The sequence below is a fragment of the Meriones unguiculatus genome, chromosome 12 (genome assembly GCF_030254825.1).
Source record: "Meriones unguiculatus strain TT.TT164.6M chromosome 12, Bangor_MerUng_6.1, whole genome shotgun sequence".
In the NCBI taxonomy this organism is placed as follows: Eukaryota; Metazoa; Chordata; class Mammalia; order Rodentia; family Muridae; genus Meriones; species Meriones unguiculatus.
Window position 1 is genome coordinate 90,682,989 of NC_083360.1, and position 15,780 is coordinate 90,698,768.

Genomic DNA, 15,780 nt, shown 5'->3' on the forward strand with positions numbered 1-15,780 from the left:
ATCAAAATGACTTTGGGATTCCTTCTTACACCAGTCAGAATGGCTAAGATCAAAAACTCAAGAGACAGCACATGCTGGCGAGGATGTGGAACAAAGGGAAACCCTCCTCCATTACTGGTGGGAGTACAATCTTGCACAACCACTTTGGAAATCAGTCTGGCAGTTTCTCAGAAAAATGGGAATAGCTCTACCTCAAGACCTAGCTATAACACTCCTGGGTATATACCCAAACTTCACCAAACCACAAGGACATTTTCTCAACTATGTTTATAGTAACTTTATTTGTAACAGCCAGAAACTGGAAACAACTCAGATGTCCCTCAACTGAAGAATGGATAAAGAAACTGTGGCACATTTACACGTGGAATACTACTTAGCTATTAAAAACAAGGGCATCTTGAAATTTTCAGGCAAATGGATGGAAATAGAAAAGACGTCTTGAGTGAGGTAATCCAGACTCAGAAAGACACACATATGTACTCACTCATAAGCGAATACTAGCCAACAATACAGGATAACCCATAGATCCAAAGAAACTAAGTAACAAGGGAGAATACTTGAATGCTAAGAAGGGGAAATAAAATAGACATCATAAACATCAGAAGTGGAGGGAGAGGGAATTGGGGGAGAGAAGGGGTGGAGAGAGGAACAGAGTAGGGAAATCAGTGTGGAGAGTGGGGGTGAGGGTGAGAGGGCTGGGAGGGAGAAGGGAAATTGGTGCTGGGTCATCTCTCTCGGACAAGCTGGAGACTGGGATGGGGTTACCCCTGCCCATGGGTCTGGGGTGCTGTTGTTTGGTCAAGATTAGAGCTGTAGGAAACAGAACACATCTGTCTTTAACTTTCAAATGCCTGACAACGTCCTGTTAGACGGTTTGTGGAACGATTGACATGGGGACCGTATCTACTCAGTTCATTTACAGAAGTACCAACTTCAGGTGAGTGCCTTCAGCCTTATCCCCTCACATACGATGCCACAGGCATCTTAGATCCCCAGGGAAATTCTTGATCGTCCCCAGCTGAGACCCTAGTTCTGTAAATGGCACCCAATTACCCAGACCTGAGACAGGGGCCACTCCAGCCCCTGCGGCTCCATCGCACCTTACTTTCTGACACTCTCCCTTCTACCTCACAGCTTCCCTGATTCAGCAGATGATCTGCCTGGATGTGTGCAGCAACCTCCTCTCCTTCTCCTGCACCCTCAGGCCTCCGCCATGCTGCAGTCAGAGAGACTTTTTAATGTGTGTGTCCAGCCACCATGCAGTTCTTTACCTAGAGGGTGACCACTGAGCACATCAAGGCATGTGTAGCCCAGTGTCTCCTCTGTGCTTGGGTTGGAAGCCAACCTTCTGTGGGAAATCTCATCTGTCAACTTGACATGAGTGTGATGTTGGTCAAGTTATTGACTAAGGTACCCCAGGGCCCAAATATTTAAATTAGAGTTAAATAACATACATCCATGAGGTCGTGGCAATGAATAAACAAGTTATCCTGTCTTCAGAAAGCCTACAGTCAATGCTTTACTGCCCCTCCAGTTTCTGTTTAGGGGTCTTGCCTGCAGTGCCTAGAGTGGCCGCTAGATGGTCACGCTGTGATTCAACCTTCTCCCTTGACAGTAGCTTCACAGATAGCATCTGTCTGTACTCTCCAGGGGACTATGCTCTTTTTCTTCTCTATGCAGCTTTGGCTGGGCTTGTGTAAACCACACTGGCCTCGAACTCAGAGATCTGCCTGCTGCTGCCTCATGAGGGGCTGGGACTGAAGACATGAGCCACCATGTCTAATGGAGGGAGAATGTTATCTATCTTTCTTTCTTTCTTTCTTTCTTTCTTTCTTTCTTTCTTTCTTTCTTTCTTTCCTTTCTTTCTTTCTTTCCCTTCCTTCCTTCCTTCCTTCCTTCCTTCCTTCCTTCCTTCCTTCCTTCCTTCCTTCCTTCCTTCCTTTTTCTCTTTCTTTCTTTTTTGAAGACAGGGTTTCTCTGTGTAACAGAGCCCTGATTGTCCTGGACTTTCTTTGTAGACCAGGCTGGCCTTGAACTCACAGAATCCGACTGGCTCTGCTTCTCAAGTACTGGGATTAAAGGTGCACACCACCACTCTTAGCCTGGGAAATAGTCTTAAGGGCATTTGACAGTCTCTGATGTTCATCTATTCATTCTACACTGTCAGCTGGTAGTATACAGAGTAAATACGGAATCACCTTGTGGTTACATTTAGTGATGGTGGGTAGTTAGGTTTGGTTAGATAGAGATCTTGGTTCCACAAAAAAAAATGGTACAAGTATTAAGCAAGAAAAAGAATGCTCTTTTGGTAGTGTAGCATCGCCTGTTAGGGCATAAGATATGCATCTCAGAGCACTGTTCCCATGAAGGCCTTTGAGCAATACTTGATGGCCAGCATAGTAATTTATAGAAAAATGGGTGGGAATCTGGGGAAGAAGGAAGGAAAAAAAATCAATCTTCTTATGAGACATTTTGTCTCTTTGTTTTCAGTGCTGAGGACTGAACCCAGGGCTTTGTGCTTGTGAGATAACCACTTTGCTACTGAGCTACAGTGCCAACCTTTTTAACAGAAAATATTTTAGAAAAGATTGACAGAGACGCTTTACCGTTCCACTTATAAAGGGAATTATACACACACTGTATTCTATCATAATGGTGGAAGGACTCTGAAAACCATATATTATATATTTATTATATATAGTTGATATTTTCAGAATTATACCAGGGAGTAAAAGTTATGTGTTTGTGCTCTGAGATTCTTTTGAGATGGATGTGTCTAAAAGGCGAAATGACTTTCCCCATCCCCCAAACCATTGAGATCCATTAACTATGGCCATTTTCCATTAAAGCTGAGAAGGACTTTTAGTGAGGTCTAGATGTGGGCTCTTGGATTGGCCTCTAAATGATAGAGAAACTGTGTTTTTGTGATTTGACAGTGCACAAGATCTTAAGAGGGAGATCCATGATTTCTTTAGATTTGTTAAAAGATGCATGATTTAAAGAAGATAAAGAATAAAAGATGACAGGCTCTGCAGCTTTAGCTGGGTATTCTAACTCTTATGGATAAACCAAGATTTATCTTATGGATAAATCTCCAGGTTGGATGGGGGTGGAGAGCATGGTATTTTGTTCAGGCCTTTAAGATGCCTGTTTCCTTATGCCATTCTTGGTTTGGGAATGTCTGTTTGGTTATGGAAGTTACTCCATCCTTTTCTAGTGTTCATTTTAATACCAAAGTTATGACAAATAGTTGGACATTTAAATACCTTTGAAACAAGGAGCAGAGATCTCGGTTATCGGGGGGAGATATAAAGGAAAGCATTGTTCACATAAATAATGACCTGATATAACAATAAGCTCTCAACAAGACAGTTTAATTCTCTTTCACACTGAAGTCTTGAGGATGCAAGTGGCCTGGAGCCAGTGGGGTGGTTTGTTCTATTCGTTGTGGAGACCTCTGTCTATCTTATCCTGTCATCTTCGACACACAACTTTCAGGTAGTAATATGAATTAGTGGCCCTAGGCTCTGCCACCACCTCTATCTTCAAGTAAAGGAATAAAGAGGAGGTGGAGGACACACACCTTTCCTTCAGAAGGTACTAGCCAGAGACAGACACATGGCTTCTGTTCATAGCTCTGCCTAGAACTGAAAAGCATGATGTGTCTCACTGGAAGGCTGTGGGCTGAGGAGATGGCTCAGCTGGTAAAGCGCTTGCTGCTGAGTTTGGATCTGCAGCACCCGTGTAAACAGTGAGGCTCTGCAGCTTATGTACCTGCAGAGGCAGAGACAGGGCAAAACCCGGGGCTTTCTGATCAGTCTAGCTGGCTTGGCAAGCTCCAGGTTTGGTGAAAGACTTTGTCTCAAAAAATAAGGTGGAGAGTAATTTAAGAAGTAATTTAAAGGTATACCTGAGTGCCACTCCCCAACACAGATGAACAGAGAATAACAGTCAATAAATACATTTAAGATTATATCCAATTTAACTATCCAACTGTAGGAATAGTTTTTTAAAAAAATCATAGGACACTCATGTTTCAGAAAAGCACAATCTTACGATAAGGATTAGGTTGGATTTTTTTTTAATTAAGTGAGAAAAAGCAAGACTAACGCAGATATGATTGCATGTCTAAGAACACACAGAGACATTTACATATGACATATGCAGGAAAAGGTCAGAAATAATACACATCAAATTACTCTGTTTTTCGGAAAAGCAGTAGGCCCTGTCAGGGCCGTGGCTCAGGTGAGGTGGAATTTTATCCACATCTTCTAGTGCTGGAAAAGTTTTGCATTCAGCACACATCCATTCTCCTGTTACTTGTATAATTCTAAAATCTTTATAAAAACAAAAAATATGTGGAAGTCACCTGGTGATAGGCTTGGTAATAACCATTAGAAAATATCTCCGAGTCAGACACATCGGAGTCACCTGCGCTACCTGAAAATGTCTTTGGGTAATGTGCAGCTGTAGAGATCCTCAACCCGCTGTCCTCCCACTCTCCCACCAGACTTAGAGTCCTCTCTGTTTGCCTGGACCGTTGGCTGTGAATTTAGCAACAAAAAGAAAGTTAGCCATTGTCCCCCTGTTTCTAACATTCAGGGAGTTTCTTCAGGTGCAAATAGATTCCATGCTTGGGTCTGAGGACACTGTGGCTGGAGAAGACAGGAGGCCTGGTGAGGTCTGGAGCTACTTGGAAGCGGAGCAGAATCAAGGCGATGGACACCTTTAACTCCAGCATGGCAAACTGTTGCCCGATGCAGTTCCTGCGGATACCAAGGGAGAAAAAGCGGGTAAGTTTCTAGGCTAACAAGTCTGGAGTCAACATTCCAGGAGGGAGGGAAGGGACTAGTGAAACTCCAGAGGTGAACGGACCTCACAAGCCTGGGCACACTGTGATTTGAGAGACCCGTGCGTGAGGGCCCCTCCGCAGTTATAGAAGCAGTGAACAGCTGCTGGGGGGCAGGGGAGGGGGAGACTGAGCAGCTGTGCTGCCCAGAGCCCTATCGGACCCATCCAGAGTACCGCAAGTTGTGCAGAGAGCTTCATGGTTGCAGCTTTTAGGAGTGTTCGCTTGTGCTGGCTTGGACTTTTCGGTGATGCAGCTTGTGGTAGTTTGAATGAGAATTCTCCCTCCCCCCCCACACATATTTGAATGTTTGGTCCACAGCTGATGAAACGGTATGGAAAGGCTCAGGAGGTATATTGCTGAAGGATGTGTGTCTCTGGGAGGTGGGCTTTGAGGTTTCAAAAGCTCAGTCATTCCCAGTCATCTTTCTCTCTCTGTCTGGTGTTTGAGGACTAGATGTAAGCTCTCAGCCACTACCCCAGAGCCTGCCTGCTCCCCATCACAACAGTCATGAATTCACCCTCTGACTCATTAAGCCCCCAGTAAACTCTTTCTTCTATAAGTGGTCTTGGTCTTGGTGTCTCTTCACAGCAATAGAAAGGTAACTCAGACGTAGCTGCTTTGGAGCCATCCCTGTCCCCTTAAGCAGCCTTTCACTCCTGTTAGTAACCCCAACAGAAACTCGATGGGTTACCACACTAGACTGTAATCCACTCATTACTTTGGTCTGTTGGAGGTAATCTTTCTGGGGTGAGTAGATGTGTTTATGCTACTTCTTCCCAGAAAAAAAAAATTTTTTTCTTCTACAACAATACTGAAGCAGAGTTTTCACACCAAATACCATTGAAACTTCTGGGCTTTGTTTTTACATCAATCCCTCTAAGAATGTGGATTTGGAGGTGCCGACGTGATATCCTCCCTGAAGAAGGTGACAGCTGGGGTCACCCACAAAGCGTTTCTGTTGCAAGGGGAGGTGGCATTGAGCCTATGAGCAATATTTACACTGCAGGATTGCTCTCCGAGGCATGACTCACACGTCTGTGATATAAAAGTGCTATTGTCCTTTGTAAAGAGACGGGTGCTGGAAATAAATTTATGGAGCTGAAGGGCTCATGGGTGTACGTAAGCTTTGTGTGCAAATTTTCAACGGCAAGTTGACCTCACCTTGGACCACTGGAGAACGGTAGGAAAGCACAGGGGTGTCTCTGATCAGAATTCTCCTTGGTGAATCTCAAGGGGTCAAAGACCTGAAGTGAGAGAACAGCCCCGCCATCACTGTGCCAACAGCACTCAGCCAACAGCTGAGTGCTGAATAACAGAAACATACACCACAGAAGTAATTTAAAATGTTCTTCTGTGCTAAGAAGACAACATTAATACACACACACACATTTTTTTTTCTTTTTTTTTGGGGGGGGGCACAGTTTCTCTGTGTTGCTTTGGCTGTCCTGGAACTTTGCAGACCAGGCTGGCCTTGAACTCACCAAGATCCAACTGCTTCTGCCTCCTGAGTGCTGGGCTTAAATGTGTGCACCACCACTGCCTGACTTTTATTTTTTGTTTTTGACATTTATTTTAATAATAGATTTTATTGAACAAAAATCTACCATGTACTCAATATAAATAATTAAGGGAATGTTTCACTTTGAGGGGGGTACTGTGTCTTCAGTCTCCACTGAGCAATTCCAATTAGCCAAGTTTCTCAGTAGCCACGTGGACAAAGTCTCTGTCGACCTGGAGGACTTATCTGGCTCTTCCCCAACTTGTCTGCTAGCCAGTCTGAGAGTTCACCCATTTAGAAGCCAAGCTCAAATGAGACATAATGGTCCAGTTTCCTATTCTACAGAGCAGAGCTAAAGCTCCACAGGTTTACATAGAAGAGAGCACTGGTACTTGTGTTTTGAATTTCAAGGATATTGAATCAACTCAGGCTTGCCACACATCTCCTTGCCTGTCCAGGCCCTCCTTTCTCTCTTTCTGAGTCTATCCTGGGCTCCAGACAGCTGGCTGACCCATACGGTTTCCCACTGGATTACAACAATACTAGGCACTGATGGGGATCTGAAGAGTGGGCACAGACAGTTTGGGGTGCTGAGTATCCACTGGCTACTTCCTGCTGCCTTAGATTGGCAGTAGCTCTTCCACATGGACCTGTTGTTCCCTCCTTAGCTCCTAACCCTTTTCCCCAAGGTTCTGTAACCTGCCCTTCCCAGGTCTACAAAAGATAAACGATTCTGAAAGCTATCCACTCGCATTCGCTTCCCCCACACTCTGCCTGCGTCTTCACAAATGGTTGCACTGGAACTGAGCAACCTGAACGCGCTGTCAGTATCACCAGGATCCTGACCGCTTCACACGATCAAAGGGAGGCTGAGCTGCCCAGTTTGCTCTACTGACCAGCCACAGCCCTGCAGGTATCAAACACTCTGCAGGTGTTTGGAAGAGCTGGACAGGTGAGAGACTGAAACAGGGAGTAAGAGTTGGGAGCAGATTGCAGCTCTGAGGTCTTTTAGATCACAGTAAAGATAAAGGCTATAAGGTGAGGACAAGATCAAGATTGTTAGCGGGTGAGTTTTACACATTTCTTATTTTTATGATTGCTTGCTTAGTGTCTTTCATGGCACAGACATTTGCACGCTTAGCTATCAACACATGAATCACTCAGCGTCACTCTCTGACACATGTCCAGTGAAGGCAATCTTACCTTTGGGTCTTTCCAGACAGTAGGGTTGTGGTGGAGACCCCAAATACTAAGAACCACAGTCATTCCTGAGTCAGGAGGGAAAGAGAGCAAACTGTCAGTTGCTGTAGTGTACTCTCTGGCAAGACTTTCCTTCCAGGAGGAAAGAACCATCCCCAGTGGAGCCGTGTGCCAACACTGCACCAGAGAAGGACACAGGAGAAGATGCGCTTGGGCTGAAGCTTTAGTTCTCAAAGCAGTTATTTACTTGATTCATGATTTTAGCTGTTGGTGCATGACCAAAGGACATGCCATGTTTGGAAATTACTCAAGTATGTGTTCACAGCTAGACAGTACTTCATAAAGGAAGTTCTGTTACTCTACCTTGAAGTCCAGTGCCTAATGGAGAATGGCAAATATTCGTATGGTTGGTGACAAAAGACAAAGGAGAGGGAATTTGAGCACCATTTTCTTATCCAAAATAACTCTGGTTCTGTCCATAAATTACAGCCAGAGGTTGAAAGCGCTGCCTTTCCTCTGTTGACTCGCCAGCACTAAAGCGCGTAAGCGAAAGGATGTCGCTTGTGATCCTGCTGCCGCCTACGCGCCCTGCCGGAAACACGTACTTCAAGTACAGGGTCTCGGTGGGGTCTAGCTTTGCTTCATGCCCGTCATCCTGACGTGCGTATTGCAGGTCCTCAGTGGGTTTCTGGAGACACCAAAATGTTCAAAAGGTATTTGTAAACTGTAGAGTACCGGACACATGTCTGGTAAGATCACACTCCAAAGGCAAAATGAAACCAAGTATTTCAAAGTTTTATATAGTCTAAGATTTTCCTCTGATGAAGACACCCTTCCCATCTCCGACATTAACACAACGATGCTCACCTCCTGTAAAGACCCATGTGGTTCTCACACTCATCCTTACAGACCTTACCTTAGAGGCAGTATCCCTTGGCCGGGATTCTCACAACGAGGCTGGAACCTAACAGCTCTGACTGGTTATGTGGCTTAGGAAGGTCACTGAGGCTCATTTATGATTGAAGAATTATCCCCTGAGCTTTCAGTAGCTGCTTAACTCCAGGCCAGAGGTCCCCAAAGCCCCAATCCCACGAGTCACCATCACTGTGACCCTCAGGACCTCATGCTTAGGAGAAGAGTGTGAACACCTGCCGGCAGTGAGCGTCCATCCGGGAGGGTGAGGGGCTTGTTGAGTTCTCGGGAGATAGATGGGGTGGGAGGGATCAGTCGGAGAGTTTCCTTGATGCACATCGTGGTATATGACATCTCATCCAGTCTGTCCCTGTGAGGACAGAGGAGGGAGAGAGTGATTTAGACTCCATATCCATTTTGTACAGATTGTGCTCTATTTGAATTCTTTTCCTAGTACGCATTACTGTTGGGGAAAAGTGATTTTGGTCTGGGTTTATACAGCCCACTGTCAAAATGCGACTTTTTCTGTCTTTGTGTCAACTAAGTCCCATAGTTGGTGGACACGCAGATGCCACATGCCTAACAACAACAACAACAAAATTATGAAAAGCAGTGTTGCAACCCTTAACTCTTCATATAAAGCAAGAATGTGTAAGGCACAGCTGAAGACTGAAAAACAGGCTAAAGAAGTTTAAGAGAGGGGAAAATTATTTAAAGAGAACTGTTGAAATATTGAAGTATTTCGGAAAATGGAGTGGGTTGCTACTCATCTTAAACAAGGGAAGACTTACTTCAGGTCACTTAGAAGATCTGGCCTGTGCTCCCTGGAGTTTGGGGAGCATGGACACAATGGCAAGGCACTCAAAGCAGACAGAGTGGCAGGGGAGAGTAGCCACAACAAGGTAGGGGTGCATAGGTGTGTCCGGTGGATTGGTGAACTGGCCAGAGGAGGGAAAACTCCAGACCAGGTGGAGACGTACCATGTCCAGAGTTCCCCCACACCAGGCACCACCACTAGAACGTTCCAGGGAGAGAGCCTCCAAGACACCTGCAGATGTGTTAGCTGAGAGGGAGGAGGAACACAAAGTATTTGCCAAACCTTTGGCATGACCATGATAGTTCCAGGTGCTTCCTCTTTCATACTGGAATCATTCCTGACAGTGTCAGAGCCTCAGGGAAGGGGGAGAAGGGGGTCAATAAGACAAGCCAACAACAAACCCCTCTCACTCTGCTGGCTTCCAGGATAAAGAAGGGCCAAGGAAGGATGGAGGGTGAGGCTCCATCCTTGGTCTTCATGTGGGTCCCCTACCAACTGTAGCTGGGGCTGTCTCTGTCTCTGTTGCCTGCTTTTGGATCCTTTCCCCCTAACTTGGCTGCCTTGTCTAGCTTCAATAAGAGAAGATGCAGCTAGTCCTACTACAACTTGATTTGCCAAAGCAGGCTGATATCCTTGGGAGGCCTCCTCTTCTCTGAGGAAAAAGGGAAGGGAGCAGGGGGGACGGAGAGGAAAGGAGGACGGGGAAGTGTGGAGAGCCAATGCCTCAGTGAAAAAACATGTTTCACCCCGGCCTTCACCTGGAGACAGGGATAGACAGGATGTGTTGCCAAGTTCACTTCCTTTTGTGTGAGGGTCACAGAGACAGGTGGGTGAGGTAAACAAGTTTGACTTCTCCATGAACTTCATTGTATCAAAGTGCTTTGCTCTGGCTATACAAAGGGACTGTGGAATAAACCAAGTGCTTACTTTTCTACTAGAAGCCCTCTCGAACAGATCCCACAGTGTAGTGTCTTGGGTTTTGTTTGTTTGTTTATTTTTAATTTTCTTTCAGTCCTCACTTTCCACTCAAGAACTGTTTGACTCTGATGGGAGGCTCCGGCAGGGAAGCTGCAATGGAAATATTAAAAAAAAAAAAAAAGTGCTTGCTGTTCTTGCAAAGGACCTGGGTTCAATTCCCAGCTCCTGAGGATCTGACACCCTCTTCTGGACTCTATAGCACCTGCAGTCATGTGCACATACCCCCACACAGACACATATTTCTACATAATTAAAAAAAAGAATAAATCTTTGAAAATGTGTTCTTAGTAGTATTATTCCCTTTCATTAAAAGAGTGAATAGTTACCAGATCATCTGGACTTTTGTTTTTTGTTTGTTTGTTTTTTTGGGGTTTTTTTTTGTTTGTTTTTGTTGTTGTTTTGTTCAACCTGGTCAGGACTCAATTACTCCTCAATTTTTAATTTATGTCAATCAAGAATGAGAAAGGTCAATGCAGGAATAAGCAAAAGAAACTTGTTCTAAGCACCGCCCTTTTGTTTCCAGACTCCATTTAACCATAAGGAAAAATGAAATTCAAGGTCCCAGGCCCTAGGGGAACTGGGGACTTCCTAATAGTTGAACAGCTTCTGTTGTAAGGAAAGTTGCTGGAGTCCAGACATCTCAGGGATAATTTCTCCATCTTCCCAGGCAGGGTCAAACTAAGATCATGTTTCCAGGCCCAGGAATCCACTCCTATCCTGATCAGTGGAAACTGCCTTGCTTAATCCCTTATGTCAAGATATGATTGGACAATGCTACAGTATACCATGCTCCTCCTTGGTTTATGGTTTCATTTTTTAAATATGATGTACAACTTCCCTTCAAGGTTGCAGTTTGGCTCCTGAGTCTGTTCTGTGGCCCTGATCCATCAGTAGTAGCTTGATTACAATAAATTTTTGTCATCTTCATTGACCCGGTGTTTGAGTTATGTTGAATCTAAGCAGACCCCATAACATTAACAATAGAGTGTCTTTCTTTTTCTTTTTTGGCTTTTTGGTCACACTATGTAGCTCTTGTTGTCCTGGAATTCATTATGTAGGCCATAGTGGTCTCATACTCACAAAGATCTGAAATACTCCTACTGGGGTTAAAGGCGTGCACCACTGTATCCCATCTTATTTGTTTCCTAGGTAATTTCAATAGGCAAGATAAAGCATTGAATTTCTGCTGAAACAGACATAACAAATCTTTCAGATTTAGTGAATAAATAAAAATGGACTAGTCAGTGAGATGATAGGATAAGAGGTTCCCCCTTGGACCATCCCCCACTCCCCAAAGCAACAATAATCTCACAGACCAAGGTGTCTTTTTGTGAGACAATGCTTGACTTGGCAATCTACTGTAAAGCTGTAATAATAATAATAAATAATAATAATACAGATGGAATAGGTGAAGAGCCTGAAGTTCATCTACATCTACACACACACTTATGGACAATGTAGTGGAAAGCTTTGGTGTCTTTAAAAACTCAGTTATGTTATGTAAAGATGCTTTTAATCCCAGGTGTGGGATATGGGGCTGATTCAGCTTGTCCACAGCAGCAAACTATTTGCCCTGTACAGGCTCTGAGAGGGGCTCATTCCCAGCTGCAGATAGTTTAAATCTGAGGACTCTGGAGAGGAAATAAATGCCAGGGCCCAGAGAGAGAAAGGGGTTCTAAGAAAGAAGGCAGCTGGTGCTTCTGGTTGTTGTTGATGCAGTTTGATGAGAAGAAGTTGGAGATGTCCTGAAACAAAGATTGGACTTACCCCAAAGGAACCCAATGACCCTAACCAGCAAGAAGTAGCTAAGAGAACTATGCCCCCTCTTCCCACTAACCTTTCTCTCTTACTTGATGTTGGGGTGTTGGAAGGGATTGGGATGGAGAAGGAAAGAAGAGGCATAAGAAACACAAATACAGTAGCTTTTAGAAGTACGCGCCAACAAAGGGTCTTCAGCAAAGGTGCCAAGAACACACACTGGAGGAATAATCTTCAGTTCAGGGACTGATGTTGAGAAAGATATACACATCAAGAGTAAAAAGAGATTCTTCTCCTATATACAAACCTCAACTCAGAATTGAATAAAGACTTAACAATACTATCTGATTGTAAAGCTACTGGAGAAATCAATGATCAAGAAATTCTTGTTGACAATTGCCAAGACATTGTGATTTTTTTAACCCTCTTGGAAGCATAAATAAAAAAGCAAAAAATAAAGAGTTTACATTAAGTGAAAAAAATTCTTATGTATGACAAAAAAAACACAACAGTGATGACATAAAAAATGAGGAAAACACTTGCAAAACACATTATGATAAGAAATTAATATTAAAAAAATAAACTCAAATAACTCAAGAAAACCTATACATTTATTAAAATACATCCAAGGGGCCTAAATAGGCAATTTCTCAAAAACTGACCTACAAATACTTGACAGGGATATGAAAAAATTCTCAACATCCCAAATCATTAGAGAAATAAAAATTACAACCAACAATGAGATATCACTTTAACATGTTAGAGGAAAGAGAGGCAAACAAATATTGGTGAGGATTTGGAGAAAATAAGATCCTTGCACACTGTCAGTGTTAATGTGGATTGCAGAGAAATTTTAATTTAGAACATGGCTGTCCTGGCAAGAGATCACATCCAAAGACCTTCTAGGTCCAGTGTGATCTGGCTGAAATACAAACACACCTTTAATCCTGGAGTCAGAGGCAAGCAGATATGAGTTCAAGGCCAGCCTGGTATAGAGCAAGTTTCAGTTAAAGAAACACTTAGGTCCAGGCGTGATGGTACACACCTTTAATCCCAAACAATGAAGGTAAAGTTAGTTTGTAGAAGAGAGCACCCAAGTTTGAAGTGATATTTCTTTGATGAATCAAAAAAGATTTGACAGAGTAGGATATACCCAACTCTCACCAAAAGAGAGAGGAAAGAGAAGCTACTTAAGGGGCAATACACAGAGAGGGGGCCAGTTTGTGGGGACAGTAATAGACAGGTTGCAGAGAGAGAACTCAGGTGAAGACTAAATAAGCCAGAGAATGAGAAGGAGCCAGGAGATTAGAGCAGATTGCTGAGTTGGTTTGAGGCCAAGCAGAGCAATTCAGAGGCTGAGAGAAAAGCCAGTTTGAATAAGTCATCTGGGAGAGGAGTTTGAGCCAGGACAGCTGAGTTGAACCAGTCAGCCCAGAGTTAGGAGAGAGCTAGAAAGGGTGAGCTTCTTCAGCATTAAGTCTCAGAGGCTGAAAACATTCTAGGCCTAGGTTAGATTGTACGGAGGCTAGAAGTTTCCAAGACCAGGCCTAGGTTAGCAGAAGGAGGCTGTAAGCCTCTGAGACAACAGAACCAAGTGAATAAAAGTTCTACAGTGGATCATTGACACAACCAAAAGAAAACCAGCATGATGGGGCCTGCCTTTAATCCCAGCACTCGGGGGTGGATCTCTGTGAGTTTGAGGTCATCTTGCTCTACAAAGTGAGTCCAGGACAGCCAGGGCTCTGTTACAACAGAGAAACCCTGTCTTGAAACAAAAACAAACAAACAAATTATAAAAAGTGACACAGGATCTAGGAACTTCATTCATCAGTATCTATTCAAAGGCTTTGAACTTAATGTATCAGCTTCAGCTTTGTTCACAATAATCCAGGTATAAATCAGATATGAAGCATGGATAAGCAACATGGGGTACACACACACAATGAGATGCTGTAAACCAGTGAAAGGAAAGTCTTTCACTTGTCAATTCGTGAATGAACCTGGAGAGCATTATGCAAAACAATATAAGGCAGACAGAAAGACAAATACTCCATGAACCCAGTTACATGCGGCTCTAAAGAAGTTGAATTCCTAGAAGAAGGCAGTAGAGCAGTGCTGATCAGGGAGGTGAGGGCAGGAGATGCAGAATTTGGGGTAGGTATGAAGGATTGCTGAAACTACTGTTAATGGTTTGTTGTATAGTTGGGAATTGCTTAGTGGGTATATTTTAGATGTCCTTACCACAAAAATAATCACATAGTTGATTTGGATATTCCCATTGGTTTAGTTATTTCTAAATGCTCACATGGAAGAAAACAGCATACTGTAAACATGTATACAAATAAGCCAAATAAACGTGCTCACTTTTATCAGTAAAAAGTCATTACTTAACATTGTATTTCATGCAACACAGATGACTTTGTTTCTTTGTTTGTGTGTGTGTGTATATGCCATGGTACACATATGGAGGTTAAGGGCAACTTCGTGGAGTTGAAAGAATCAGACTAACTTTGTAACCTATATGTCTTCTAAAGCCTATAGTTTTGAGTTTTAGGTCCAGGTTAAGCTAATGCCTCTAGTACCTTTCCAGAAAATGGAGAAATGTGACCCTATCTATGAAGACAGATATAAAAAAGCGAGCAAGCAATGACCTTCACTCAGCAAAAAGAATGACCAGACCCTTGTCTTCGAGATAGTGTTTCTTAGCAACCAATCCAGGTGGCCTCAATCCTTCTTCTGAGTAGCTCCTGACCTCCAGAGCCAAAAGCCCACAGCCCCAATCTTCAAGGATGAGCTAACCACCCCCACCTTTAATTGCAGCTGCATCCACACTTAGCAGGACTGGCCAAGCTTGAGCACCTAAGACTAACCAATTATCTTACTTTATAGCTTCCTCATCCAATCCTGAATTGCCAAGACTGCAACCTCAAAATTCTCGTGCTTTGTCTTTTAAAAACCCAAGGCCTTTGTCTCCCAGTGCCACTCCTTGCTGACCAGCAGGGGTGACCCCACTGTGCAATGGTCAAAATAAACCTCTTGTGATTTTGCATCGAGACCTGTCTCCTGAGTTCTCTTCATCCCTTCTCGAAATTAGGCTCATGCTGGGCCTAACAGAGTCAGTTCTCTCTTTCTACCTCTAAATGGATTCTGGGGATTAAATTCAGAACAGGCATCCATGGTTGAGCCATCTTGCTGGTCCTCTGTCCCTGGCCCTCCTCGCTTTTTTTAGTTTTTAAACATCCCAATCGCAGTCCCCTCCCTCCTCTCCCAGTTCCATCCTCCCTCCCTCCTCGACTCCTCAGAAAAGGGGAGCACCCCCCCTCCCCAGATGGCTAAGCTACTCCAGCACATCAAATCCCATCAGTACTGAGTGTATCCTCTTTCCCTGTGGCCTGGTGAGACAGCCCTGCTGGGGGGTGGGGGGTAGCAGGTAGAGTGATCAAATAGCAGGCAACAGAGTATATGTCAGAGTCAGCCCCCACTCCCTTATAAGGTGACCCACATGAAGCCCGAGCTGCCTATTGGCTACATCTGTGTAGAAGACCTAGGTCCAGTCCATGCATGTCCTTGGTTGGCGCTTCAGTCTCTGCAAGCCCTTCCGGGCCCAGGTTAGTTGCCTCTGTGGTCTTCTTGTGGATCTCCTGCCCCCTCCAAGTCCTTCTAGGCTGCCACCTTTTTCTTCTTTCTTTCTTCCTTTCTTTCTTTCTCTCTCCTTTCTTTCTTTGTTTCTTTTTTATGGTTTCACTTTTTATTATTGTACCATAA

At 44.0% G+C, this 15,780-nt stretch overlaps 1 protein-coding gene across 2 annotated transcripts in view; it reads right to left on the bottom strand.

Moving 5' to 3' along the window:
• Positions 1–4,064: 4,064 nt before the first annotated feature.
• LOC110542842 (cytochrome P450 4X1) overlaps positions 4,065–15,780 on the bottom strand; it is a 30,281-nt gene continuing 18,565 nt past the window's right edge. The window contains exons 9-12 of one of the 2 annotated variants that reach the window (XM_021629335.2): positions 8,699–8,832; positions 7,554–7,618; positions 6,014–6,096; positions 4,065–4,766 (exon numbers count right to left, since the gene is read on the bottom strand). In XM_021629335.2, the coding sequence (XP_021485010.1) occupies positions 4,592–4,766; positions 6,014–6,096; positions 7,554–7,618; positions 8,699–8,832 (457 nt within the window). In that variant the 3' untranslated portion in view covers positions 4,065–4,591. Of the gene's footprint in view, positions 4,767–6,013; positions 6,097–7,553; positions 7,619–8,698; positions 8,833–9,770; positions 10,348–15,780 lie in introns of those variants that run through there. The other variant, XM_060366177.1, reaches the window with a different exon arrangement.